Source organism: Budorcas taxicolor, chromosome X, assembly GCF_023091745.1.
Source record: "Budorcas taxicolor isolate Tak-1 chromosome X, Takin1.1, whole genome shotgun sequence".
Classification (NCBI taxonomy): domain Eukaryota; kingdom Metazoa; phylum Chordata; class Mammalia; order Artiodactyla; family Bovidae; genus Budorcas; species Budorcas taxicolor.
The window spans coordinates 105,703,649-105,730,929 of record NC_068935.1 but is presented as its reverse complement, the minus strand read 5'-3'; the positions used below and the strand labels follow the sequence as shown (position 1 = coordinate 105,730,929).

The following is a 27,281-nucleotide window of genomic DNA, read 5'->3' as shown; positions in this document are numbered from 1 at the left end:
GGGCCTTTTAGGTCGAAAGGAACGTATCCCTTTCTTGTCAGTTTTCCCCTAAGCAGATTTTAGCTTCAAGGTTTATTAGAACTGATTTCTAATATTTATAATTTAAATATCACTAACATGATATATAGCTTCTCTGGTGGCTCAAATGGTAACGCGTCTGCCTACAATGTGGGAGACCTGGGTTTGATCCCTGGGTCGGGAAGATCCCCTGGAGAAGGAAATGGAAACCCATTCCAGTACTCTTGCCTGGAAAATCCCATGGACGGAGGAGCCTGGTAGGCTACAGTACATGGGGTCACAAAGAGTCAGACACGACTGAGCGACTTCACTTCAACATGATATATGGATCCAAAATAGCTCTTTCTTAATTGAACTTTAAATTTCTCTATTTTTGACTTGAGGAGGCTTTTATCCTCTTCCTATTTGAGTGGCAAAGATTCACATATTTTATGTCAGATTTTGCATAACATCTGAAAGAGTTGGCACACAAGTATTTATGATATTCTGCCTCATTAGACTAAATTTTTTTTTTAGTTTAATCAAATGAAGCATTCAACTGAGAGGAAAATATTATTAAGCTCACAGTAAATGTCAGGGATAAATGTGAAAGGGTATGTCATTTTTAAGATAATGCTTCTGGCAACAGTAATTTCAAATGGCTGGCTTATGAGGCACAAGACTTTTTTCCCCCCGCTTATTACAGGATAGCCTCTTGAATGTCATCACCACATGTAATCAACTTCTGCCAGAGCTTCCACATAAACGGGACTTTGGGTTCTAGGAAGGCTAATCCACGGTGGAGACTTTTCCAAGACCACCTGGGTCTGGGAGGACCTTCATCACAGACATAAGCAGAAATGCCAACACAAATTCCCTTGGATCATAATCTTTTGGTTCATTTCTGCAAGATTCAGTCCAACCCTTTCTCTTTTGAGACTTTACCTAAAACAGTATGGGGGCTCAGATGGTAAAGAATCCACTTGTCAATGCAGGAGATATGGGTTCAATCCCTGGATCGGGAAGATCCCCTGGAGGAGGAAATGGTAACCCACTCCAGTATTCTTGCCTGGAGAATTCCATGGACAGAGAGCCTGGTGGGCTACAGACCATGGGGTCACAAAGGGTCAGATACGACTGGGTAACTAACACTTTCACTTTTTTGAGTTGAACATGGCTGAGTGACTTTCACTTTTTTTTTAAAACCTAAAACAGTAGTGAGAGACTTTTTTTTGGTAGTATTACTGTAAGAGTAGAGAACCTCTGGGCAGTGTAGAGCATCCCTGGGTAAGTCTCTAAGCCCTTTCTCCGTTGAACTTGTGAGAAAGAACAGCATCACTTGGGAAAGGTATAAACATTGTTTAGTTCAGTTCAGTCGCTCAGTTGTGTCCCACTCTTTGCAACCCCATGAATCGCAGCATGCCAGGCCTCCCTGTCCATCACCATCTCCTAGAGTTCACTCAAAGTCACGTCCATCGAGTCAGTGATGCCATCCAGCCATCTCATCCTCTGTCGTCCCCTTCTCCTCCTGCCCCCAATCCCGCCCAGCGTCAGAGTCTTTTTCCAAGGAGTCAACTCTTCTCATGAGGTGGCCAAAGTACAGGAGTTTGCACTTTAGCATCATTCCTTCCAAAGAACACCCAGGACTGATTTCCTTCAGAATGGACTGGTTGGATCTCCTTGCAGTCCAAGGGACTCTCAAGAGTCTTCTCCAACACCACAGTTCAAAACCATCAATTCTTTGGCGCTCAACTTTCTTCACAGTCCAACTCTCACATCCATACATGACCACTGGAAAAACCATAGCCTTGACTAGATGGACCTTTGTTGACAAAGTAATGTCTCTGCTTTTCAATATGTTATCTAGGTTGGTCATAACTTTCCTTCCATGTGCTGCACTCAATATGCCAGCAAATTTGGAAAACTCATCAGTGGCCACAGGACTGGAAAAAGTCAGTTTTCATTCCAATCCCAAAGAAAGGCAATGCCAAAGAATGTTCAAACTACCACACAATTGTACTCATCTCACACACTAGTAAAGTAATAAACATTGTTAACTGTTACCAAATATAGAAATGTAGCACCTGAGATTGGAGGGCTCAGGGAAATCACCAAAGAATTTCAAACTGTATCAATCTATTTAATCCCCAAATTTTATTTTCTTGTCATCAGACACAAAAAACACAGTCACAGACCCTTTGTGAGCAAAGTCCATAGTACTATAATTTATTCAAACCACCAGTTCTAGAAAGAACCTGTCAGGGACTGTCTCTGTGTAGTATTGAAGGACTGCTACCCAAGAAATTTTCTGAGCTCACTTAATCAAATTCTAAGAAGCTAACTCCCAGCTCTCTCAATCCTTTAATTATCTTCTCCTTAATAGCATTCCTCTTCTACATTCTATCCATGTAGAACCTGCCTGGTTGTAACAATTTGACTGGCAAAATGATGCATAAACAATTTGAAGAACTAACATGAGCTTGAATGCTGTCTTTGGATAAGCATATAATTCTGTTTTTATTCTGACTTTATCATATGTTAATACTAACTCTGTATGTTATTAATACAAATTCTGTATGCATGTGTGGAATAAGTGCCTAACCTCTCTAAGCCTCAGTTTCTTCATCTGTAAAATATGAATGTTTATACCTTTTTATTTTTTAAGAAAAAAAAATGAATGTTGTGGAATGGAGACTGTCAAACACCTAGACAATACTCAGTAAATGCAGCTGCTGTTTGCATAAATCTCAATAGTTGTGGTGGCTGGTTGTATCAATCAGGGCATATTTTATTCTGGTGGCTTCTCTGGTGCAGAGCCTTGAAAAAAGTTAGAAGCTGTGATTAACAGCTCCAATGTTTATTGCTAATTCTTCTGTCAGATTTTTCTTCTATTAATGACCCATGTGCCATCATTCTCTTTAAAATATGCCCTTCCTTTATTCCTATAAGTCTCTCCTCCAGTTGGCTCAACTGTGAGCTCTAATCTGTCTAAACTGTCACTGTTGTGCTTTAATAAGAAGATTTTGTTATTACAGGTGCACTTATAAATTATTAAAATAGTAACTGAGTGAAATTCACAAGGGCTTACATTTTACTACTGAGCATATTTTGTGTTCACTGATGGCAAAGAATGAAAGGACAAACACTTCCCTTAAACTCTAATTTGTCAACACTTATTTATTTATGAAACTCCATTTAATAAGAAAATTGCGATCACCTCCAGGCAGGAACTGTTTTTTTTTTTTTTCCCATGAATCATTGCTGAATGGAATTGAATCCATTTTAGCAAACATAAAAGTGAATCAAACTCACTTACAAAAATGTCATTATTTTTAGCCTTCATTTATTAAATGTGCACCATGAGTCAGTCACTAAAACACTGAGAAATAAAATATAATTGCCAATCTTTGATTAAATATGTACTGAGTGCGTCCTTTGCACCAAGATATTGTGAAGGTGCTGGAGGTGTCATGGTAAGTGTGTCGTCAGCTCCGTCCCCGAGGAGCTCATGTTGAAAGAGGTCCCAAGGCCCACATATCTTTTAAGCAGCCAAAGAAGACATTATGTGGGCAACTTCTACACAGTCTGGGAAAGACTGTAAGTCACCAGGAATTGAGTAGAGCCGAGGTTGGCAAGGCCTGTGATGGACAGAGAAGGCACAGTCAGGGAGGCTGGACTTCATTTGGCCCTTGAAGGATGGGAGGATTTGGATAAACCGAGGATGACAAATAAGGCTTATCAGGTGGGGAGAATGTGAGCAAAAACCTTAGAATTGGAAGCAGGAGCACAAGCAAGCGTGGTGAGTTGAAAAAATAGTTGGCAACCTGGGCTGGCTAGAAGAGTACTGCTGAGCAGTGGGGAAAATAGTTGGAGAGGTAAGTTCAATTACGAAGACGCTGGAGTCAGACAAATGGCGTTGAACCTCATGAGCCCCTGAAGGTGTACCTCAGGTGGTCCACGTGTTGCCATTGTTTTCTGGGGAGTTTTCCCTGACTATGTCTTTGGTCACTGCTCCATTCCATTTTAAAGTCAGAATGTTTTTTCTCATTTAGGGGAAGCACTGGTTCATCAGATTTCAATGAACCAGAAGCTGGTCCTGGAACTCTGAAGAGTGTCCGGAGCAATGGCATGACCCCAGGCACTCCGAGGTCACCGGCCCCCAGCACCCGCAGCGTGACCTCAGTCAGCAGTCGAGTAAGTTCACAGATGTGAAGGAACAGCTCCATCTGGGACTCAGCCTCACCACTGAGGCATGGCTAGCCTTCGAGAGCCTGTTGTTGATCTTGTTTAACAGTAATAGATGCTTCTTGCTCAGAACTGAATCTCCTACATCCATAGCTCATGGCAGGAGGCCTCAAGTGTGAAGGAAAGGGCAGTTTCAGAGGTGGAATTTGTTTGATGGGGGTTTCAATGGCTACATGGTTTCAGTAAAATATAAATCATGTTTAGCACTCTGATTTTGATCATCCATTTTATTTGTCAAGAACTTGACTGTTCTAAAATGTTGCCAACAGATTTAAATTAGGAAAGGTAGACTCTTAAAATATTTTTATCATTTTCTTTTCAATACATCTGTTAAAGAGTTGGCACATAACAGAAATTTAAATTGCATTGTGTGTGTTGTGTGTGTAAGCTGTTCTTTTGAGTGAATGAACATCTACTAGGTTGTTTGATTAAGCAGGAAACTCCATATAGATAACTCACATATTGTATCTTTACGTACAAACTACAATTCTTTGATTCAGCCAATATTTAATGAGGGCTTTCTCTATGCCAACCCCTGGTCAAACAAAGACTTGAAAGAAGTGAAAGAATTAGGCTTGCGAGCATCTCTTGCAAAGTTGTCATCCATGCTGGGATAGCACTGATGTTCAGTAAATACATTATGGGAAGGCTGTTGGAATCACTTTATATTGCAATCACTTAAATCAAGGACCACCATCTGCATAGTCAGTGCCCTTGCTTCACCAGAGTCTGAAAGATCTTTAGTGCCCCTGAAGGAGCAGCCAGTGCAAAGACCCTAAGGTGGGAGCATATGTGGTGTGTTCAAGGAAGAACAGGGAGCCCTGTATGGCTGTTATGAGTGAACAAAGGAGGGATACGAGAAAATGAGTTCAGAGGGGAAGTAGGGCCAGATGAGCCGTGTGGACTGTGTGCACTTTGGCATTTACTCTGGAGAAGATGGCAGCAGTTGGAGAATTTTCATCAGACTAGTGACATGATCTGGCTTCTGTTTATGCTGAAACTGAGGACTATGCTGAGAAGAGCCTATTGGGAACAAGAGTGGAAGCCAGAAGGCCGGTTAGGAAGGAGGCCAGGGTATTACTGCAGGAGGTGTTGCTGGGCTTTGGAACACGAAGATAGATGTGGAGACTGTGAATGACAAGATTCTACAGATATTTTTGATGAAGAGTCCAAAGGCATTCAGACAGAATAAAGAATAATAATAATAAGTGTATTTAAACAGTTTTAGTCTAAATTAAACTTATTGATAAGATAAAAAGCCTATTTAAAATTTCATCAGTGTTTATACTTAGCTCCACAAACAGTGTTGTTCAGTAGCCAGAAAAGTGCATGCACAGTTGGTGACTGTACTCACTTCTCTGGCAGCCTGAAAAGGGATGGCATTCACAATATTTAGAAACTGGTATGTCAGGGGCACTGAGCCATCAGAACAGACCCTGGTGCAAGATTGGGCAGCATCCTGAGGGCCCTCCCAGGCCATGCAGTGACCTGGATTGTGAGGAGAACTAGGGTTGTGGAGGACAGGAGCACAGGAAGAAGGGGTGGACTGGGAGTTGCCCTGCTCACCAACTGATCCAGAAGTATTAAAAAAATGTTAACAGCTGGTACAGCTCTGCTAGTGGGAATCAGCAGACTGTCAGTCCAATAATTAGTAAGTTAGTCAAGTTTGTTCTCAAAACAAGGCTTATCTCCCTAAGTACCATCACTGGAGGTAGGGGGTAAGGAGGGAGCTTCCTTCTCATGTGCCAATCCCCTCATATCTACAGCCTTTAGATGAATATTTTTTTTAATTTTAAGAACTTTAAACCATTGAATTGCAATTGGTTTACAATGTTGTTGCTTTCTGCTGTACAGCAGTGATTCAATTATACACATATATGCATTCTTTTTTTACATTCTTTTCCATTGTGCTTTATCATAAGAGACTGACTTCTTGTTTATCCATTCCACATATAATGGCTTACATCTGCTAACCCCAGTCTCCAACTCCATCCCTCCCCCCAAACCCTCTCTCTTGGCAACCATAAGTATGTTCTCTGTGTGTACCATTCTGTTTTCTGTTTTGTAGACAGGTTCGTTTGTCATATTTTAGATTTGTCGCTCTGACTTACTGTGATAATCTCTCAGTGCATCCAAGTTGCTACAAATATATGAATACTTCTTTATTAAACAATACCTGCTCTGTGCTTAGTGGCTCAGTCATGTCCGACTGTTTGCGACCCCATGGACTGAAGCCCACCAGGCTCCTCTGTCCATGGGGATTCTCCAGACAAGAATACTGAGGAGGGTTGCCGTGCCCTTCTCCATGGGATCTTTCCAACCCAGGGATCGAACCCAGGTCTCCCACATTGCAGGCAGATTCTTTACTATCTGAGCCACGAGGGAAGCCCTAGATATTCCCCAACAAAAATTTCCTATGATTGAATGAGTAGACATATGTATTGATATATATATAATAGGCTCAAATGGTAATGAATCCGCCTGCAGTGCAGGAGACCCAGGTTCCATGTTTCCTGGTTTGGGAAGATCCCCTGGAGAAGGGCATGGCAACCCACTCCAGTATTCTTGCTTGGGAAATCCCATCGACAGAGGAGCCTGGCGGGCTACAGTCCATGGGGTCACATAGTTGGACACAACTGAGCAACTAACACACACATATGGTGCTTGTGCTAATCTCATGCTTGCATTCTAACTGATGTAGCTAGTCTTTTCTAAAAGAAAAAGAGGCACAGAGAGAAATATGTTCTGTCAGATAAACTTAGTGTAGCACAGTACTTTATGAAGCATATTTGCTCTTTCATGATGAATAGAAGACCCATATAGAGTTACATGATGATCAAATTAACAATTTCTCCCACTTCTCAGCATCTCTTTGCTTCAGTGTTCTTGTCTGCTTTAGCACGTGAGAAGTACCTTTTTAAAATGGAAAATTCTTAGAACATGAAAGTCTCTAACCTGTGCTCTGCTATGATATAACTTACTAATTTTGGGCCTCACATCATGAATCTCCAGGGTATGTGTTACATACTGTGCAATTTTAATTGGCCTATTAGTGCTCAATATTAATGTTATTCCCAGGGTGCCAGTTGGAAAATTTACTGTCACTGTTAATTGCTGCTAAGGAAGTTGGTCTTGCTTCATTGGAGGAATCCATGTGTGACCACCTTTCTGAATGGGTGGCAATTAGAAAAGTTAGGACTTATATTCCTCCTGTTACAGGTAGTATGTGTTGGCAAATATTCAAAGACCAAATGCAGTCTATATTGGAGTTGCATTGATTTGCATTTCTATCTTTCTGGAGTGAGTCCATTAACATTGCCTCAATGTCTAAGTTATGGGATAAATGTAGGGCACCAAGAAGGGGATTCCTTTCTCTAGGACATTTAAAGACAGCTTTTGATTGTTTTTGGAAGGGGCAACTGAAGAGTCTCTTTTAGGTTCAATCATATCACATCATGGTGTCATTTGCATGGCCACTTAACCTTAGTCCAGTTCTCAGAAGTGCAAAATTAGTTTAATACTTAAGTGAACTTGGAACAATGCAATCGTCAAGCCCCTGTGGGCACAGGCAAAGTTGGGACAGAATTTTCCTTTATAATGAAATTAAGTGTCACTGTTGGTGGGAATGTAAGTTGGTGCAGTCACTGGAAAATAGAGGTTCCTCAGAAAACTGAAAATAGAATTACTATATGATCCAGCAATCCCACTCCTGGGAATATACCCAGATAAAACTATAATTGAAAAAGATATATGCACCCTATGTTCATAGCAGCACCGTTCACAATAGGCAAAACCTGAAAACGACCCATATGTCCATGAACAGATGAATGAATAAAGAAGATGTGATATGTATATACAGTGGAATATTACTCAGCCATAAAAAGAACAAAATAATGCCATTCATCATACTATGTGATGTTAGATTAATACCATGTGATATCACTTATATGTGAAATCTAAAACATGGCACAAATGAACTTATTTGCGAAAAAGAAACAGACTTGCAGAGAACAGACCTGTGATTGTCACGGGGGAGGGAAAGGAATGGACTAGAAATTTGGGGTTGGTTGATGCAAGCTATTACATTTAGAATGGATAAACAAGAAGATCCTACTATATAGCATAGGTAACTATGTTCACTATCCTGTGATAAACCATAATAGAAAAGAATGTAAATAAGAATGTATATATTGTGTAACTGAGTCACTTTGCCGTATAGCAGAGATTTTCACAACATTGTAAGCCAACTATACTTCAATAAAAGAATTTAAAAAAGAGAAAACATAAAATGTTAGACTGAATACCATTACATGAACAAGCATCTATAAGCAAGTAGATACCCAATTAAAAAAAAAAAAAAACCTATTTCTATAAGCAGGGATGTCTCCATTCTTTATCCTTGTATGAACATTAATAAGTGCCTTACATGAAATTTTATTGCAATAATGATGTAGGAGGGCTTCCTGGGTGGTCCAGTGGTTACGAGTACACCTTCCATTGCAGGTAATGAGGGTTTGATCCCTGGTCTGGGAACTAAACATTCTGCATGCAGTGTGGCAACTAAGCCCACACACCACAACTAGAGAGCCCGAGTACCATATTGAAGATCCTGTGTTGCCACCATTAAGACCCAACACAGCCAGATAAATAGATTTAATAAAATAATGAAAACTTTAAATAACGATGTAAGCAACCATATTCTGATCATCCAGCCTATGAGATGGGGAAGGTGGCATGCTTTTATGTTAAGTGAGACGTGGTGAAAGTAAGGCATGGTTGAAGAGAGAGGGTGTGGAGAATGAGGACAAACGTGGAAGCAAGAGTTCTAACCCTGAGTACTATGCTGCGGGTGTAAATCTTGCTGTATTCTTATACATAGTTCATGTAAGTTTGGAGGTTCTTACACCATCTTTACTGATAACCTTATAATATTCACTAATTTTGTGAACAAATAATTATTTCAGACACCTTTTGTGCTAGTTAACAAAACTCTTGGTAGGTATTTTTGAGAGTATTGATAGTAAGTTTTAGACTTATGGACTTCTGTTGAGGGCTCTCTCGGTGTCAACTGGCTCCTCTTGAAGAGTAAGATAGATATGGTTATACTGGTAGATGGAAGTATTTGGAAGTCAATTACAGTCAATATTATATGTATATTTCCATTTCTACTTTGTGAGAAGGAACGTGGTTTTGAAAATTTCACCGATTTGGCTGCCATTGAAAGCACCTCTGAGGACTTCACAAAGACTCATCGCCGAAAACCTTCCAGCACACCATCCATAGCAGTGTCCCGGGCCTCCCTCTCCTCAGGTATTGCCAACCTGACTGCTCTGTTGTGAAAATGACTAAATCAGGTGAAACTGACTGCCTTGTGGGGCCTTAAATGTATGTTTCATGCCTTTGAAAATAATCATCCACTCTTTGACCCATGGTATTCAGCCCACTCTGTAAGAACTGTTGAAACATGGACCCATGTGATAACTTGAGCCCCTTGAAAAATCTGTGAATTTTGAATTTGATAAGAGTATACAGTCATGGGGCTTCCCAGATAGTGCAATGGTGAAGAATCTGCTTGCCAAGGCAGGAGACACAGGTTCGATCCCTAGAGGAGGAAATGGCAATCCACTCCAGTACTCTTGCCTGGGAAATCCCCTGGACAGAGGAGCCTGGTGGGCTACAGTCCATGGGGTCTTAAAGAGCCAGACATGACTGAGTGACAGAGCCGAGAAGTCAGTAGAGGAGTTCAGGAAATATGATTGTTTCATTTAATACAAAAGATAAAGACACTTGCCCAGAATTCAAGGAAATGGCAGTTCCACTGACACATCGGTCAGAAGTGCCCTGTATCTAGACAGATGAATCATTATTCCATGGTTTAAATAAGGCCTTCTTTGCAAGCAGCATTAAGGGATTATTAATAACCCCTTTCATTTGTATGATCCCTTCAAAAATATTGTTTCACTTTAGCATCACAACAACCCCTGTGAAACAAATATTATTTTATGGTATAATTTTATTACCTTTGAATAAGGAAACTCTTCAGAGACATATGTTATAATTAGGAACTTTATGTCCCCTGTGTAGATTTGAAATCATGACAAGACCCCCAGAAGGAAGAAATCAGTTATCTAATGCTAATCCTAACATAAAGCCTAAGGCTGGATTCTCTGTGCTGAGTTGGAGGTGTCTCTCCAAGACAAGTCGCTCCCAAAGAGTTGGCTAAATGTGCATGGCTGTTACTGCATTTTGTTTAGGACTAGAAAACTGGTTCTCTAGTTCAATGGATAATTTTAAACTAGCCTAGAAGCCAACCTCATGGAGCGTATTTCTACTACTCATGCTCATACTTAGTTGTTCAGTTGTATCCGACTCTTTGCAAACTCATGGGCTCTAGCTGGCCAGGCTCCTCTGTCCATGGGATTTCCCAGGCAAGAATATTGGAGTGGGTTGCCATTTCCTCCTCCAGAGGATCTTCTCGATCCAGGGACTGAACCCATGTCTTCTGTGTCTCCTGCATTGGCAGGCAGCTTCTTTACTGCTGAGCCATTTGAGAAGCCCCTTCATTTCTCCTCTTAATAGTACTCAGTAGCTCCTGTGGATTGAGTACATACTCTGTGTCTGGTGCTATGCTAAGCAGTTCTGTGCTATTTCATTTATCATTTCAGTCTTAATCAGTTGCTCTCTTCAGTCTTTCTCATTTATAAGCAAGTATTCTCTCTCAGCAGGGTTTTGACATAGAAGTCTTTTATGGAAATAAACTGTTGATAAGCTATCCACAGCATTACTGAGTTTTGCATTTTTCTTTATATGTTTAAAAGCAAGAAATTCTGCTGATGAAAGAATGTTCTGGTGTGCAAAGAAATAGAAGTTCCTTTCAATTTCCCTATAGCTACTCCATTTTTGTGTGAAAAGAACTTGTATCATTTCATTGCATTTTATGTCAAATATAAAAGCACAATGTATGTGTGCATGCCCAGTCATGTCTGACTCTCTGCGATCCCATGGGCTGTAGCCCACCAGGCTCCTCTCCATGGAATAGACAATAGATTCTCTAATAAATAAGGAATACTTAATGTTCTATTTTTTTCTAAGCTTAATGGCCCATTCTTTGAGAGTTTGCCAAGGTTTTTGAGCACAACAAAATTCTTAAATAGCTTACAAATTGATCATGTTATAGTAGTAGAACATTTGCCTTCCTATGCTCAAAGGAGAAATGTACAGATCAGTGTTGGTAAGTCAGTCCAAGAAAATTTCAAAATACTGTTAATAAATGGTAGCATGGTAGCATAAACAGTATGAAGTTTCTGACTATTGTTTTCATGACACTATCTACGCCTTATCCCTCGAAAGAATTGGAATAACAATGAAACATTTGCAATGAGAAGTGAACCCTTCTAACAAAACAAGATGATTCCCTTCTTCCCCTTTCCTTCCTGCAGACCGGAGTCGATCTGAGTTAGATTTGAGTGGGTCATTTACAGAAGACTTAGAGGATACTATAAGCATAAGGAGCAAATCTGTCCCTGGGGCTTTGGACAAAGACTTGGTAAGTTGGATATGGAAGTGTCTAATGGTCATGAAGAAAGGGCACAGGCTTATTCCAAACCTGTCCACTTTTGGGGAGGATGATTTGAGAGTGAAGTGAGGATATACAATCATTTCTTCCTATTAGTCTTCACAACTAACATATAAAAACAAATATGATTTAGAAAAGGTAACAGGTGATCAGGTTAATGAGTGACGAGTATCACTAAGAAAACAACTGTTGGGGATTTCAGTTCCTTGTTAAAAGCATGTCACTTAATCTAAACCCAGAAAATGTAAGGAATCCTAACATTTCCTAAATCCAACATTACTAGACTTATCTGACTATATGTTTTATATGAACATTTCTACATCTCATGTTATCCCCCTAAACTATCTTCTCAATTGAGACTAACTTATGTGAAATTTAATGTTTAAGGTAAAGTCATTCATGAAATGAGAACGTTGAATTAAATTATTGTGAAGGTTCTAATATTCTGAAATTCCTCTTTCTACAATAGCTATAATCCAGTTGAACTCCTTGGATGAAAGATAAGACAAATGTTAAATGACATTATTACAATTTTTCTGACACAAACCAGGAAACTTAGTTCTAACACTCAATGTTATTTACTATAGTAATAAAAAACTACGAAGTATTTTTAAATCCACCACAAAAGGGCAGCGGTAGTGGTGGGCAATGAGAGCAAATGGTTTCAAAGCTTACTTGGTATTCAGCCTTTAAAGAACAGATAATTCCAATGTTATTAAACTATTACTGATCATAGAAAATCTTCTGAAAATCTTCAAATTCATGATATGAAGCCATTTTATATAACCTGAATACTCAAACTTGATTTTTAAAATAGTGTAAAAAAAGAAAACTACAAGGTAAATTAATTTATAAATATATACAGAAAACTTGAATATATACACAAACCTAGCAGTGAATCAAAAATATTGCAATAAGCAAGTTTTATTCTAGGTTTGAATAGAAGAATTCATCTCTATAAGAATATCTTTTACATAATTAATATTTCACTACATTAAAGTGAAAGTGAAGTCACTCAGTCGAGTCCGACTCTTTGCGACCCCATGGACTGTAGCCTATCAGGCTCCTCCATCCATGGGATTTTCCAGGCAAGAGTGCTAGAGTGGATTGCCATTTCCTTCTCCAGGGGATCTTTCTGACCCAGGGATCGAACCAGGGTCTCCCACATTGCAGGCAGACGCTTTACCGTCTGAGCCACCAGGGAAGCCCCTTCACTATATTAAAGGAGAAAATAAAAACTACATCAATAGATGCGGAAAACTTTTTAAAAAGAGAATGTAATTCGAATAGGATGCATAATACTAGCTTCACCGAGGGTAAGAAGGAGGACCAGGGAAGAGAGGAGAAACAAAAAAGAAAGGTGTCCTTAATAAAAAAAAAAAGAAAGAAAGAAAGAAAGAAAGAAAATAGTATGCATGATATAATCCATTTATCTGTGTGTACCCTGTTCATCCATCAAAGATTATTGAAATTTAATTATTAATATGTGAGTGGAGATACAAGTTTTTTAATCTATATTACTTGATATTTTTACTATAAAAATATATTATTTAAATAACCAGGAGATGAAAAGTGGGGAAAGAAAAGTAGAATCTGGAATTTTGGATAAGAAACCAATATGTAAAATAGTCTATTCTATTGGCGAGATTTTCAAGATACATTTCCGTGTCTTAACAGTATAGACATACACAGGCATGTGTTAATGTGCATACACACATAAACACACACACAAATGCACCTCAACTTTTTAAATTAAAAAATAAGTACTTTGCTCAAAGTAAATTACTTTAGTGAGCAGAGAAGGAGGAATTGAACGCCCAGGTCTGTGTGATTCCACATTTCATGTTCTTTCCATAAAGCAAGCATCGCTAGGAAGGGGACCCCAATCTTCAGATGGTTGTAATTCAGGTTGAATGGAGAACAAAAGAGCAAAACCTAGGAATAGAGTTTTTCCTAGATATTTGTATCTGATATTTCAAGTATTTAAGAAAAGCATTTTCAAATATCGTATATTAACGCATATATTTGAAATCTAGAAGGATGGTACTGACGAATCTGTTCACAGAGCCACAGTGGAGACACAGACATGGATAATAGGCTTATAGACAGGGAGAAGAGGAGAGGGTGAGATGAATGGAGACAATAGCATGGATACATATACACTAACATAGGTAAAATAGATAGCCAATGGGAATTTGCTGTATAACTCAGGGAACTCAAAATAGGGCTCTGTAATAACCTAGAGGAGTGGGAATGGGCGGGAGGTGGGAGGGAGATTCAAGAGGGAGGGGACATATGTATACCTATGGTTAATTCATTTTGATGTATGACAGAAATAAAACCAATGTCATAAAGCAATCATAAGTCAATTATAATATTTTTTAAAGTGTTTTTTGTAAGTGAAAAGACTTTCTAGGAAAGACACCAAGCCACTGATTTTATTTTCCCCCGTCCTTCCTTAGGATTCCTTAGAAGAGATGGAAGATGGCATTGATGACTTAGTGTCCTCCCGGTTTTCTTCAAATACCCACAGTCTAGCGAGTGGCCTGTCAACAGTAAGCAATTCTTGAGCATGCACTGGAATATTCTTTCTCTTGTTGGTTTTCTTTGCATTTCCACAGAAGAGAATCAAGTTCTTGGAAGACACAGGATCATGAATTAAAAGTTATTATAATCTCCTGCTTGCCTTTTGTCCACAGAGTACCTTTCATTCAAATTTTGTGGGGGCTTTTCCTAAGGCTCCTGATTCCTACTTTAAAAAAACCTCTCCCTACCATGTTTTAAAACCTCATCCCTCCCTAGTTCAGGCTATCATCAACTGAACCCTCTGAATTATCTCAGTTCTCAGCTGGTAAATTCCCTGCTGCCATTCTCTCAGTTCCTCAGATGTCCTCCTTGCTACCACCAGTCACTTTCCTCACTTTCCTTAAACACATAGCCAAGCAACTTTCTTTCCTATTCATACATCAAGTCCATAATTTCCCACTCCTACAGAATAACATCCCATCTTACTTTGGTGTTTGAACCCTTCTTTGAGAAGGCTTTAGGTGTCCCTGTGTCTTTTTATCTATCTGTATGCCTCCAAGTCTTTTGGTATCTTTTATTTCCATCTGTTGCACTAATGCGCTTTTCTCTTTTGACCTTTGGGCGACTTCCTTAAAGAATTCTCAAGCAGGCTCTGACAGGAAATGGACCTACCTAAGTGTGCCTGATGCTGACTCAGACACTGTGAGTGTTCAACCTTTCCTTTTTCTTTTTTTCAATTGTACTTCATGGATTTCATGGTACAGGAAATGTCATTAGCTAGGCAATTCTCCCAGTCTTTCTGACTCATGTATCATTAACCAGCAATCCTCTTTTAAAAGGAAAATAATATAATCAGAATCCAGGTATTCCAAAGAAAACACATTTTTTAAACATTAGAATCTGTGGACTAGAGGAAAGATACATGGTCCAGAATGGTTTACATGAACAAGGCACTTTTCATGGGATTCTCCAGGCAAGAATACCGGAGTGGGTAGCCATTCCCTTCTCCAGGGTATCTTCCCAACCCAGGGATCCAATCTGGGTCTCCTGTATTGCAGGTAGATTCTTTAACATCTGAGCCACCAGGGAAGCCCCTTAGAATAAACATCTCTGTTTATTTATTTTTAATATAAATTTATTTATTTTAATTGGAGGTTAATTACTTTACAATATTGTATTGGTTTTGCCATACATCAACATCTCTGTTTAAATCACAGCATTGGCTTGGTTAAAAGCATAGAGTTTGGTTAGTAGTAAAATTCTTGTAACTTCTTCAGTTTCTTCCAAGCTTCTGCAATAGTGGGTTCTTAAACTGAATTTTCTCTGTACCGATCTCATCCTTTAACAGGACCCTCTTTGAAGGAGTGGCTACAGAAGGATGTGGTATAGATATAAGTCAGTGACCCAAGGGGTCAGTGAGGTATGGTGCGGAGGTCCTCAGACTAAAAATCTGGAAATATTTTGCTTTGTTGTCAACAACAACAAAAAAATAAACAGCCGATCTAAGAAAGAAATGGGAAATTCTATTGGCACTGTACTGAAGATTATAACCTGGGAACAGCATCTCAGAAAGCTCCGAGAACTGTTCTGCCCATAGAAGTCAAGCAAGAAGGCCAAAGGGCAGATGAACTTTTTCACGTTCAAATTTTTCTTGGGGAATTCTCTGGTAGTCCAGGGGTTAGGACTCTGCGCTTTCATTGCTGAGGGCCCAGGTTGGTCAGGGAATTAAGATCATGCAAGCCATGTGGTTCAGTGAAAACAAAAAAGAATGTTTAAATTTTTCAAGCTTTGCCATAAAATATAAACTTTATTTCACAATGTTTTGGCACTGCCAATAATTTCTATGAGCCAGACTTGACATTAGGGGTTTGGGGCTTATTCTTAAAGCCCCTGAAACTCAAAGCATGGTCTGTTGACCAGCAATATTGAGTGACCTGGGTCAGAGACTATAAAAGGTGTCAGTTTACAGAACCCCTAGTGTCTCAGTGGTAATTTCATAGCACTGCTAGGCCAGGTGAAAGTGAAGTTGCTCAGTCATATCCGACTCTTTGCGACCCCATGGATTGTAGCCTACCAGGCTCCTCAGTCCATGGAATTTTCCAGGCAAGAGTACTGGGGTGGGTTGCCACTTCCTTCTCCAGGGGATCTTCCCAACCCAGGGATCGAACCTGGGCCTCCCACATTGCAGGCAGACGCTTTACCACCTGAGCCACCTAGCCCAGTTAAATAGTTAGCTTGGGAAAAAAATAAGCACTGGTATCTTAACAACTTAGTAGCCATTTGAAAATATAATGCACAGTAACCATTTGAAAAAATAATATTTTTATTCCATTCTTCAGTCTCCCTCCATCGTGTCTGACTCTTTCCATTCTTAAATAGCCCCTGAGGTGATGTGTGGGCCTGATGGGGACTACATGAGTTGGCAGCAGCATTTTCATTTCCTTTTGCTCATGGATTTTTGTGCAGTACATGTTTTTTGTCATAGTTACTGCCTAAAACTCAGGTTCACATGGATAGGACTTTATTAAAAAGAAGAAAGTAGGATTGAACGTTAACACTGTGAACTACTGTTAGTAGTTTGCATGGTGTCTAATAGTTGTCACTGTTGTTTCCCTGGGAATTTTAAAATATCCTGCGGTGCCCCTTGTGAGTTGGGGCTGGTGCTCTGGGATGCCTTAACACACAGTTTGGGAACTGTGGACCTAGGAGTTTATTAGAAAAGCAGAATCGCAAGGCTTCCCTGGTGGTGCAGTGGTTAACACTCGACCTTGCAATGCAAGGGACACCGGTTCAATCCCTGATCCAGGAAGATTCCACATGCTGTAGAGCAACTAAGCCCTTGCACCACTACTATGGAGCCTGCACTCTGGAGACCAGGAGCCACAACTTCTGAAGCCTGAGTGCCCTAGAGCCTGAGCTTTGCAACAAGTGAAGCTACCGCGATGAGAAGCCCTGCACAACGCCACTAGAGAGAGCAGCCTCTGCTTGTTGCAACTAGAGAAACCCTGAGTGCAGCAACAAAGACCCACCACAGCCAAAAAATAAATAAACAAATCTTTAAAAAAAAAAAAAAAAAGGAAGAAGACAGAATCTCAGACTCCACCTGGGACTGTGTGGATCAGAACCTTCATTTTAATGAGACCCCCAAGTGACCAGTAGGCAATTAAAGTTTGCAAAGACACCTGCTATCATGAAAATTCTGATGTTTGGTTTCAGGAACAGAATAGACGACTTAGGTCACTCACTGGCTCTTTAAGTTTTAATTTCCAAATTATTATGGAATCCTTGGTTTGCTCTTGCCCTTGATTTAAGCTTGAAAAAGAGACTGGCCATATCACCCACTGTTTTTGTATCAGTCTCTACTTTGGGCAATTGGAGGAAGGTAATGGCTTTTGTTTTATATATAAACAAAAAAATATATACAAGGTATGAGGTCTAACCTCTCTTTGCACTCACCATAGTCTTTACTTCCCAGTTGTTCATAGACAAGGCTTTTGAAATGCCTAGATCACTCCTGAATGCCTTCCAGGTGGTTTTTTGTGACAGTCGTGTTGCTAAGACAGAGTTCATGTTGCTGGCACTACAGGATAATTTTGTTACATTTAATTTAAAATGCATCTCTTGTTATTAGTGTCCCATCAGAACTTTCATTCATTCTGGCACATTTGGACAGGGTTTCTTTTTGCATTTTAATTTTATTTATTGGTTGGTGTATTATTTTCTTGTTTAGTGTTCTGTTTGTGAGTTGCTATTTTATAGATGTGTAGAAAGCCATGGTCATATTAGTTACTAACCCTGTGGCCTCACAGCTGGTCAGGGGAGTCCTGACAGCTGTGGGCAGTGATGTTCTCGTGGTGTGCCCTTTTGGAAGATGCAGTTATGTTACAGAACCAGTCTTGGGTCTGGTTGTCTCGGTACAGTAAAGGCAATCTACTGACACCAGGTTGTAGTGAAGGAAAGCGCAGTGTTTATTGTGTAAATGTTGAGGATGGATGACTGGTGCTTGAAACCCCTCAAACTTCCTGAAGGGTTTGAGCAAAGCATTTCTAAAGACCAGGTGAGGGTCACAGGTCTCAGAGCATGTGATCAGCTTGTGCACAGTTCTTTGATTAGTTGATGATAATCAGTCCTTAGGCTACAGAAGGTCTGAGGGCTATGTGCTCATGGTCATCAAATCGTTAATTTCTTCCATTTGATGAGGGTTTTAGCATCTGTAAAACAACTCAGGAAATGTGCATCAGATTCTATTAATATTATCTACATACTTCAAGGTCCGTCTAGTCAAGGCTATGGTTTTTCCTGTGGTCATGTATGGATGTGAGAGTTGGACTATAAAGAAAGCTGAGCACCGAAGAATTGATGCTTTTGAACTGTGGTGTTAGAGAAGACTCTTGAGAGTTCCTTGGACTGCAAGGAGATCCAACCAGTCCATCCTAAAGGAGATCAGTCCTGGGTGTTCATTGGAAGGACTGATGCTGAAGCTGAAATTCCAATACTTTGGCCACCTCATGCGAAGAGTTGATTCATTGGAAAAGACCTTGATGCTGGGAGGGATTGGGGGCAGGAGGAGAAGGGAACGACAGAGGATGCGATGGCTGGATGGCATCACCAACTCGAAGGACATAAGTTTGAGTGAACTCTGGGAGTTGGTGATGGACAGGGAGGCCTGGCGTGCTGCAGTTCATGGTGTCGCAAAGAGTCGGACATGACTGAGCGACTGAACTGTACTGAAGGTACTTCAGAGGCAATAAAGTAGAGGATAAAGGGGAGGGGCTACATTGGGAAGGCCCCATAGGGTCCTGCTGGGTTATAGTATGGCTTCTCAGAGACTTATGGGATGGAATAGTCTATGTAGGTATCAGAGAGAGAAGCTTGTAGCTTATCCTTGCACAGAAATATGGGTATTTGTTTCTTTGTCCTGATCAATGCATTCTAGACCTTGAAGTAGACTGACCTTGAGTCTCCCAGTGAAAGAGGAGAAAGCTACAGGGATGGGGAGAGGAGATGGAATGGGAAATGCTATTCATTAGAAGAAGTGAATAAACAAAGGCTATTCACTAACCCAAAAAGGCAATGCATCCCCTATCAGTGAGTGTCCTTCCTTCCTTACTAATGGTCCTAGACTTTGTCCTTTCTCAGGCTTGGATTTTATGCGACACCAGAAAAACAGACCATCTTTTGCTTTCTTCCTTCACCATAAGCTTCCCTGCTCATATAAACAATGGGAATTTTAATTAAATGGTGGGAGGTAGCTTCTGTGGAGAGATCACTAGCATAACCTGGAATGCCTCTTTTCATCTTGTTGATTCCAGACCAGCCTGAACAGCATGATGAGTGTTTACAGTGAGACAGGAGACTATGGCAACGTGAAGGTCAGCGGGGAAATCCTTTTGCACATCAGCTACAGCTATGAAACTGGCGGGCTCTACATTTTTGTCAAGAACTGCAGAAATCTGGCCATAGGAGATGAAAAGAAACAGAGGACAGATGCGTAAGCACATAGCATGCTCCTCAGACTGTTTCAGTCACTGCCCATGTGAATTACGTGTATTTGTCAGCCTGTGTGTTTCTTTTTCAGAAGCCTTTTAGCATTCATCTAGAATCAGAAGGTTGATCATCACTTTCTTCCTCTGCCACCTCTAAATATTCTCTGACATGCATGTATAATGGTCACATTTGTAGTTACCTGAGTCTTAGTTTATTTAAAAAAATATATTTTTTTTTTTTTGGCTGCACATTATGGCTTGTGGGATCTCATTTCCCTGGCCAGGGATTGAACCCAGGCCATGGCATTGAAAGCAGCAAATCCTCACCACTAGACTACCAGGGAACTCTAAGATTTTAAAGAAGCTATGACTCAGCATGATTCAGGACTCACAGATTTGTAGTCCACACAGAGGCAGCTCTTTCTTATGCAAGGCTGACACGTTGGCATACCCCAGGCTGTATGAGAGTATCCTGTTCATTTTTGCTCTGGGAAACCCTCCAGAAAAAATTACCAAGCTGTTTGCCCAATTGAACAACCTGAAAGGGCAATTATGAGGCTCTTGGGATTTCCAGAATCAGCCTGGGAGGGCAGGTAAGACCATAGGAAGGTAAGACTCAGGGCTTCCCAGGACCACTGCCAGTTTGGTGAGTCACTCTGAGGACCCACAGGTCTCCACACACAGTCATAATCAGTACAGGGAAAAGGCATATGTGGCAAAGATCAAGAGAATCGAGGCTTAAGCTTCCAAGGACCTCTCCCAGTGGAGTCACACAGGATGTGCTTAAGTCCTGCAGCCACAAGTGGTGAAAACACATGGGGAGTGTTGTCTACCAGGGAAGCTCATTGAGAGACTCAACTGGTCACATACCAAAATCCCAGTCTCCTACATGAAAGCAGGTGTTCAGCAGGAGCTATACTATTTCCACAAATATTTTGGCACAGTGAGCCACTTATTTCTGTTCCTGGAGTGATGAAAATCCTCCTGAAACCCAGGTTCTGCATACTAGCCAAGAGCCAAACTTATAAACAGATATTTCGAATGAGAGCAGTCTCAGACTCACTGTTAACCCTTTTTCTACATAATAGATAACCTACAATTAATACATAGCTCATCAAATCTGTTTCCAAAACAGACAAATGAGTAGACAAATAGATTGGTCCGGTTACCTCCTTAGCTAAATATCAGAGAGCTTCAGGATTGGTATCATCAGTCTCAAAGGGATCATCTAAAGCCACAGTAGGTGGACTTCAGGAGTCTGGTAGCATCTTTGACATTTCAGTCTTGTACGTCTTGTGCATTTCTGAGTCTGCCATGATGCCCTGCTCCTGGGACTGCTCAAGGCCAGGTATTGGGGAGAATTGCTATTGTGACTTCAGGTTGTTAATTTTAATGTCCTCTTTTTCACCAATTTTCTTTATTCACTCATTGACTCCACTCATCAGAAGTCCGGACATCTGAATGGAGAGGAAAATTACCTCTATGATCAAGAACACTGATCATAATAATAGATTATACTTATTCAATAGTATAATATATTAGCTCCTTGTATATGTCAGCTCATTTGATCCTGATCATCCCCTAAGTCATCATCCCAGGTTTGCAGATGATGAAACTGGGATACAGAGAGATTAAATAAGCTCTTGAGTTCCCCCAAACCATTGACGCCTGGAGTAATTCAAACCCAGCTGGCTTGACTCTGGAACCTACTCTCTTTACCACAAGAATTAACAACTTCTCTCTTATTGAAGGGCCAGAGTTATATTTCAAAATGTCCTGGTATGTAAACCACATTCTCTTTGGTTCTGTCTCTTATACTGACTAGCCTGTTTCTTTTACTCCTTTTATTCACTGAAGTCCCTGAGCATTTCTCTCAAAGTAGATGTTTTCCAAGGATGACTTTCATTTTTTTAATCCTATACAGTTATGTCAAGTCATACCTTCTTCCTGACAAGTCCAGAAATAATAAGCGCAAGACCAAAATAAGAACAGGCACCAATCCAGAATTCAATGAAACCCTAAAGGTAAATCAATACTCTTTCATGGTAACTTTAATGGCTTGATTTACCTCATTGGTTTAGATGTAACTGTAAAGGATTTGCATGTCAAGGCTTATATGTATTTTAGAAAAGTAGAATGTGAATCAGTTGGCTTTCTGTTTCTGGAAAAGAAAGCAATGTAAACCACTCTTAGTCTATTTCTCTGCTGCTCCGAAGATTGCACTGGAAGTAGAGATGATCCAGGAAAATTACATCTGACTTGGTATCAATACCTCTTGTCCAATAGTATGTTTCACCCTTGGGAAAACAATTTTTTTTCTAGTTCCCTGTAAAAGAAGTTTGTCAAAGTTTTGGCCCTAACTTAGCAGGTCACTCTATACATACTCACTGTTCTGCTAATGCAGCATTAAAATGTGCTGTTTCTTGTTAGGGTTTCAGAATTTGGCTAAATTTATCCATGTGGTTAATGAACAGTGGAGATGCGGGGCTAGATTTGAAAAATCTCAGAGACAGTGGCCTACGTAAGATATAACCCAGGCCCCAATTCTAGAGACATTACTTTTTCCCGTGGGCCTCCATGTAACCTCTTCCCTCACCCTGGACACAGTTGGCCTGGTAAGAAAGTTCCAAGGGGATGGGGATGTTGAAGCCAGAATGATGGAGTCATGGAGTCCAGCACAGGAGGAAGTTGGCGAGTGGGGGCATACGTCAGCAGGGTCATATGTGAAAGCAGGAGCCAGTATCAAGACAGATCAAAGTGAAAAGGAATGAATATATGCAGAGGGTGAATCCAGCAGCCATGACAGGATAGCAAAGATGAGCCGAAGCAGAACAGATAAAAAGAATGACGTGGCAGATCCGGGAAGCAGGGCCAAGGTGAATCATTCCAGAAACAGCAAGGATGATGCGAATCCAAGATGAGGAATCAGTCAGTCTGAAGCGTGTCTGAGGTGGTATTTGCGGAGGACAATCAGGAGATTTTGAGGGGGTGTGGGTATGTGGCCCCAGATAATGTTCTGCTGGAAAAGGGAAAACCATGCCAGCAATATTTTCTTTCTGCTAGATCTATGTATATATCGATTGCACCCCTGCACTTAGGCTGAACTTTATGAAGTTTGACATTTGCAAGTTTCTCACTGTCAAACTTTCCTGGATTTGGGTCTTATTGTTATAAATAAGACAGAGAAATTATAGACTTGATACATTAAACCTTGCACTTACAAAGTAGTTGTTGACAAAATAATTAGGCAAGTAAAAAGCAAGTAAAGCTGAAAAGGGGACAAGCTTCATCACCTCACACTTTTTATATAATATCTGAAGTTTATCAAACCCCATGAAAAGCCTGTCAATAGATCTTTCAGTGCTAGGTCTCACGCAAAAGAGTTTATGGAATAGAACCTGACTTGTAGCAGAAACGAATAAAAATGAAGTGTTTTTCTCTTGGGTTTGTTTTGTTTGTATTACTACTGCATATGATCTGGAAGCCGGTAGAAGTAAATTTCACCCTGTCCTAGAAATGGATATGGAGTGTGATGTTGTAAATCTGGTTTTGCAGTACACCATCAGCCATGCCCAGCTGGAAACGAAAACTCTGCAGCTCTCAGTCTGGCATTATGATCGATTTGGACGGAATAGCTTCCTGGGGGAGGTGGAGATTCCTTTTGACTCATGGAACTTTGAAAATCCAAGTGATGAGTGGTTTGTGCTTCAACCCAAGGTAGGAAGTGCTTCCAGATGAGTCAAACACTTACACAGGGAATGAGCAAAACTGATGTCAGAGGCCTAAAGAATCTGAAGACCTCTAGCTGTCAAGTGATAATCCGAAAAGATTAGTGCAGCTTATTTTGGAATGATATAATAAATGTAAAAACACTCTTTTGGAAAACCTTCTTTGAGATAGACTGTCTGTAAATTGCAAACCATAATCTTGCATAATCAAATTTCTTATTAATTTGACCTGCTAAAAATATAGTCAGTATTCAATAGTCACCATGGATAAACAAAAGAATACATTATATGATCCTATTAGGTCAAAAAATTTTTTTCAAGGCTGGTACTAGAAATTAAATGCTACTATAGTATGTTCTAAACTAAACCAACAGTGCCTGGGATTCACTCTATGCAGTTGGTATCTCTACAGTAATTTTTGAGGTCAAAAGTGAGATAGGATAAAGGTCCCACTTATGTAACCAAAGATTGTTCTTTATATAGAGAAGGGAAAAAAGAACATGATGGTTAAGATAGTGGACTCAGATCAGACTTCCTGGGTTCAATCCTGGCTTCACGACTCTCTGTGTAACCTTGGGGAAGTTACTTAACTTCCCAGGCCTTGGTGTCCTCATTGGTGATGTAAGAATTGGACATCAGTTTTAGGGATGCTGTGAGGCTTGAAGAAGCCTGCCTTGTGATACTTGCAGTGTCAGGCACGTTGTAAGCTTCTCGATAAATGCTAGGCCGTGTTTGTTACGTTGGAATCCTTATATTGCAATTGACAGAAACCCCAGCTCACACTACTCAAAAAATGAAAGGAAATTATTGACCAGAGATGATCAAGCATGGCTTGATCCCAGATGCTCAGATCTTAGCAAGGCCCTGGAGTGTCTTGATCTCTCTTCCCTATATTGGCTTCACCTGCAGACTTCATCCATTGTGGGCCTCCCCTCACTAATCCCAGGTCTGCTTCTCTTGAACACCACAGCAGCTGCAAACCTCTCATCCTTGCCTCACACTGTCCAGGACAGGAAAGAGTTCCTCCTCCAATAGTCAAGCCAACATCCTGGACCTGGTTCCTAATTCTCATTACATTATTTGCCCATCCTTAGCTAATCATTGCAGCCAGAGAGGAGAGATACATTGAGGGGCTTAAGACCATCAGGACATAAAACTGGTCCTGAAGATGGTATCACCCCCAAAGAAATCGAGGTACAGTAATACTAAAAAACAAAAGTGGTGAGTGTGTGCTAGACAGCAAAAACAAACACTGATCATCAATAATAGCGTTTGTTCATCATCATGAGTAGTAACATCGTTCACATCTCATGGTTACAACCACCACTAAGCATTGTTATCCCCATTTTATATGAGGAACTTGAGACTCAGAAGTTAAATACAACTTTCTGGTGGATTTTATAAGTGTTGACCTCAAAAACTTGGTATAAGTAACTCATGGACAACCTTTAGGAGGTTTACTTTGGCTCTGGGTAAAATTGACAATGAAATAGGGATCCTCAAACAGAAAACAACCTCACTTCCATGACTCACATAAATATGGTAGAGAGAGGAAGTACAATGTTAACAACAAATAAGTCCACAATAGAGTAACATTTCTCTGACATTATTAATAAATATGAGAAATATTTGGTCACTACAGCATTAAAGTTCTGCGATTTGAATGAAAAGCCTCACCATAAAGGATAGCAATTAAGTTGATTTAAATCTTTTGGCACTTGCTTCCTTTTGTGTATAATGAGTGAGTATCAAAGAATCATAGAAAATGTCCAGTACATCATGTGATGTGTGACACTGATCAAGGACAAGTAACATGCATCTAAGTCCATGAAATTAGCTTGTCCATCAGAAATGTAACAGAAGAGCATAGAGGAGCTGTTTTGGAAGTCAGTTTCTTGGAAATGGTTGGAGGATTTGCTCTGAGATGATATCAATACTCTCTTAGGCATTGATTTTGCTTAGGGGCCAGCAGCTTTCCATGGTAATCACCTTCATGTTGACATTGAGTGGTTTGATTTTTTTTTTTTAATTACAAGTGAGAAACATCTCTCTGAGGCTGCTTGAGGTGGAAACATTCTGATGGTGTTTAATGTCAGTGGAACTCCTGTGATCCTCTGCCAGAACCCCTTGGATTCCTTTAACCATGTCTGTTGTGAATTTTGCCTCCAACTGCGGAGAAGGCAATGGCACCCCACTCCAGTACTCTTGCCTGGAAAATCCCATGGACGGAGGAGCCTGGTAGGCTGCAGCCCATGGGGTCGCTAAGAGTCAGACACGACTGAGTGACTTCCCTTTCACTTTTCACTTTCATGCACTGGAGAAGGAAATGGCAACCCACTCCAGTGTTCTTGCCTAGAGAATCCCAGGGACGGGGGAGCCTGGTGGGCTGCCATCTATGGGGTTGCACAGAGTCGGACACGACTGAAGCGACTTAGCAGCAGCAGCAGCAGCAGCCTCTACCTGACTCTGTTTTTAGAAGACTGTCCTCAGGCTATTGTAGATTTTTCCCATATAGGCAGAGAATCAGAAATTCCTAGGAGCTTCTGTCCCTCCTGCCACAAGGCAAGTCTTCACCAATAACTGATAGATGGTAGAGTCTGAAAGCTCAGTTCCATTACTGAGAGAGGGAAAAGCTCTGAGGCGTTATTTACCCTCCAGAGCTCTCCTGCTGGATCAGAAGCCCTCGCCTGGCTTCCTCCTCTTCCCCAACCTATCTCCCCAACCCTTTCCCTGGCCTGGCCTGGGAGCCTTTCGTTAATAGGTCACTTGCAAAAGAATCCTCATCTCAGCGTTGGTTTCTGGCAAGAAGTTGAATAGCCAGGTGTTAGTCGCTCAGTCATGTCTGACTCTTTGTGACTCAATGGACTATAGCCCACTGGGCTCCTCTGTCTGTAGGATTCTCCAGACAAGAATATTGGAGTGGGTAGCCATTCCCTTCTCCAGGGGATCTTCCTGATCCAGAGATTGAATCCACGTCTCCTGCAGTGTCAGGTGGATTCTTTACCATCTCCTAGGAACACAGTCTAAATTAGTGTCTAATCCACATCATCTTTTCCTCCCAAGCGTTCTCTGACATGTATAGAGGAAAGGCTGCAAGTTATTCAGACTTGCTTAGGTACCATGCCTTCCAAACTTGATTCTCCATCTCCCTCCTCAGTCATTTCAATGCAGTAGCCACTTCGTCAACTATAGCTCTAGCATGAGCCGCCCCAGACACTTGATGTTTCTCATAGATTATCCAGCTGAGGAGCTGAAGGGTGAGCTACAGGGACCAATTTCCTTGGTAACAGAGGATCAGAAATAATATTCCTTGAACATTCAGAAAGGCGGACATCCTTTGGCAGTGGGAAGACTGGAAAGACAGAGTGCCTTATTGCTTATCGACTATCTGTTGGTGAAAAGTCCCTGGACACCTACCTTTGATTTTGCTATGTCTTCCCATCAGGAGGCTGGTGCAGACAAAGAAAGAACTCAAGATGCCAGATATACTTACTGTAAAGTAGTTTCACGGTATAACTCCCAATTTACAGCGTGATGTGGGATGGTTTATTAGCTGTAATTCATTATCTTACTGAAAGACAAGAAGAGCTTGTCAGTGTAAATTGCCTTTCATGTATTCCCAGAAGGTGCTATTATAAAAAAGACCTTTGAATGTCAACAGCAAGCTTAAGTGGTTTTCCAAGGAAGCCTTCTCTGTCCCACCTTCAGGCAGAGTCAGTGTAC

The 27,281-nt window shown here is 40.7% G+C and overlaps 1 protein-coding gene across 1 annotated transcript in view; it reads left to right on the top strand.

Moving 5' to 3' along the window:
- SYTL5 (synaptotagmin like 5) overlaps nucleotides 1–27,281 on the top strand; it is a 111,721-nt gene that overhangs the window by 70,925 nt on the left and 13,515 nt on the right. Inside the window, exons 6-13 of the mRNA XM_052663569.1 lie at nucleotides 4,050–4,191; nucleotides 9,423–9,552; nucleotides 11,682–11,788; nucleotides 14,281–14,373; nucleotides 14,981–15,046; nucleotides 19,657–19,835; nucleotides 21,755–21,854; nucleotides 23,386–23,547. Coding sequence (XP_052519529.1) covers nucleotides 4,050–4,191; nucleotides 9,423–9,552; nucleotides 11,682–11,788; nucleotides 14,281–14,373; nucleotides 14,981–15,046; nucleotides 19,657–19,835; nucleotides 21,755–21,854; nucleotides 23,386–23,547 — 979 coding nt within the window. The remainder of the gene's footprint in view (nucleotides 1–4,049; nucleotides 4,192–9,422; nucleotides 9,553–11,681; nucleotides 11,789–14,280; nucleotides 14,374–14,980; nucleotides 15,047–19,656; nucleotides 19,836–21,754; nucleotides 21,855–23,385; nucleotides 23,548–27,281) is intronic.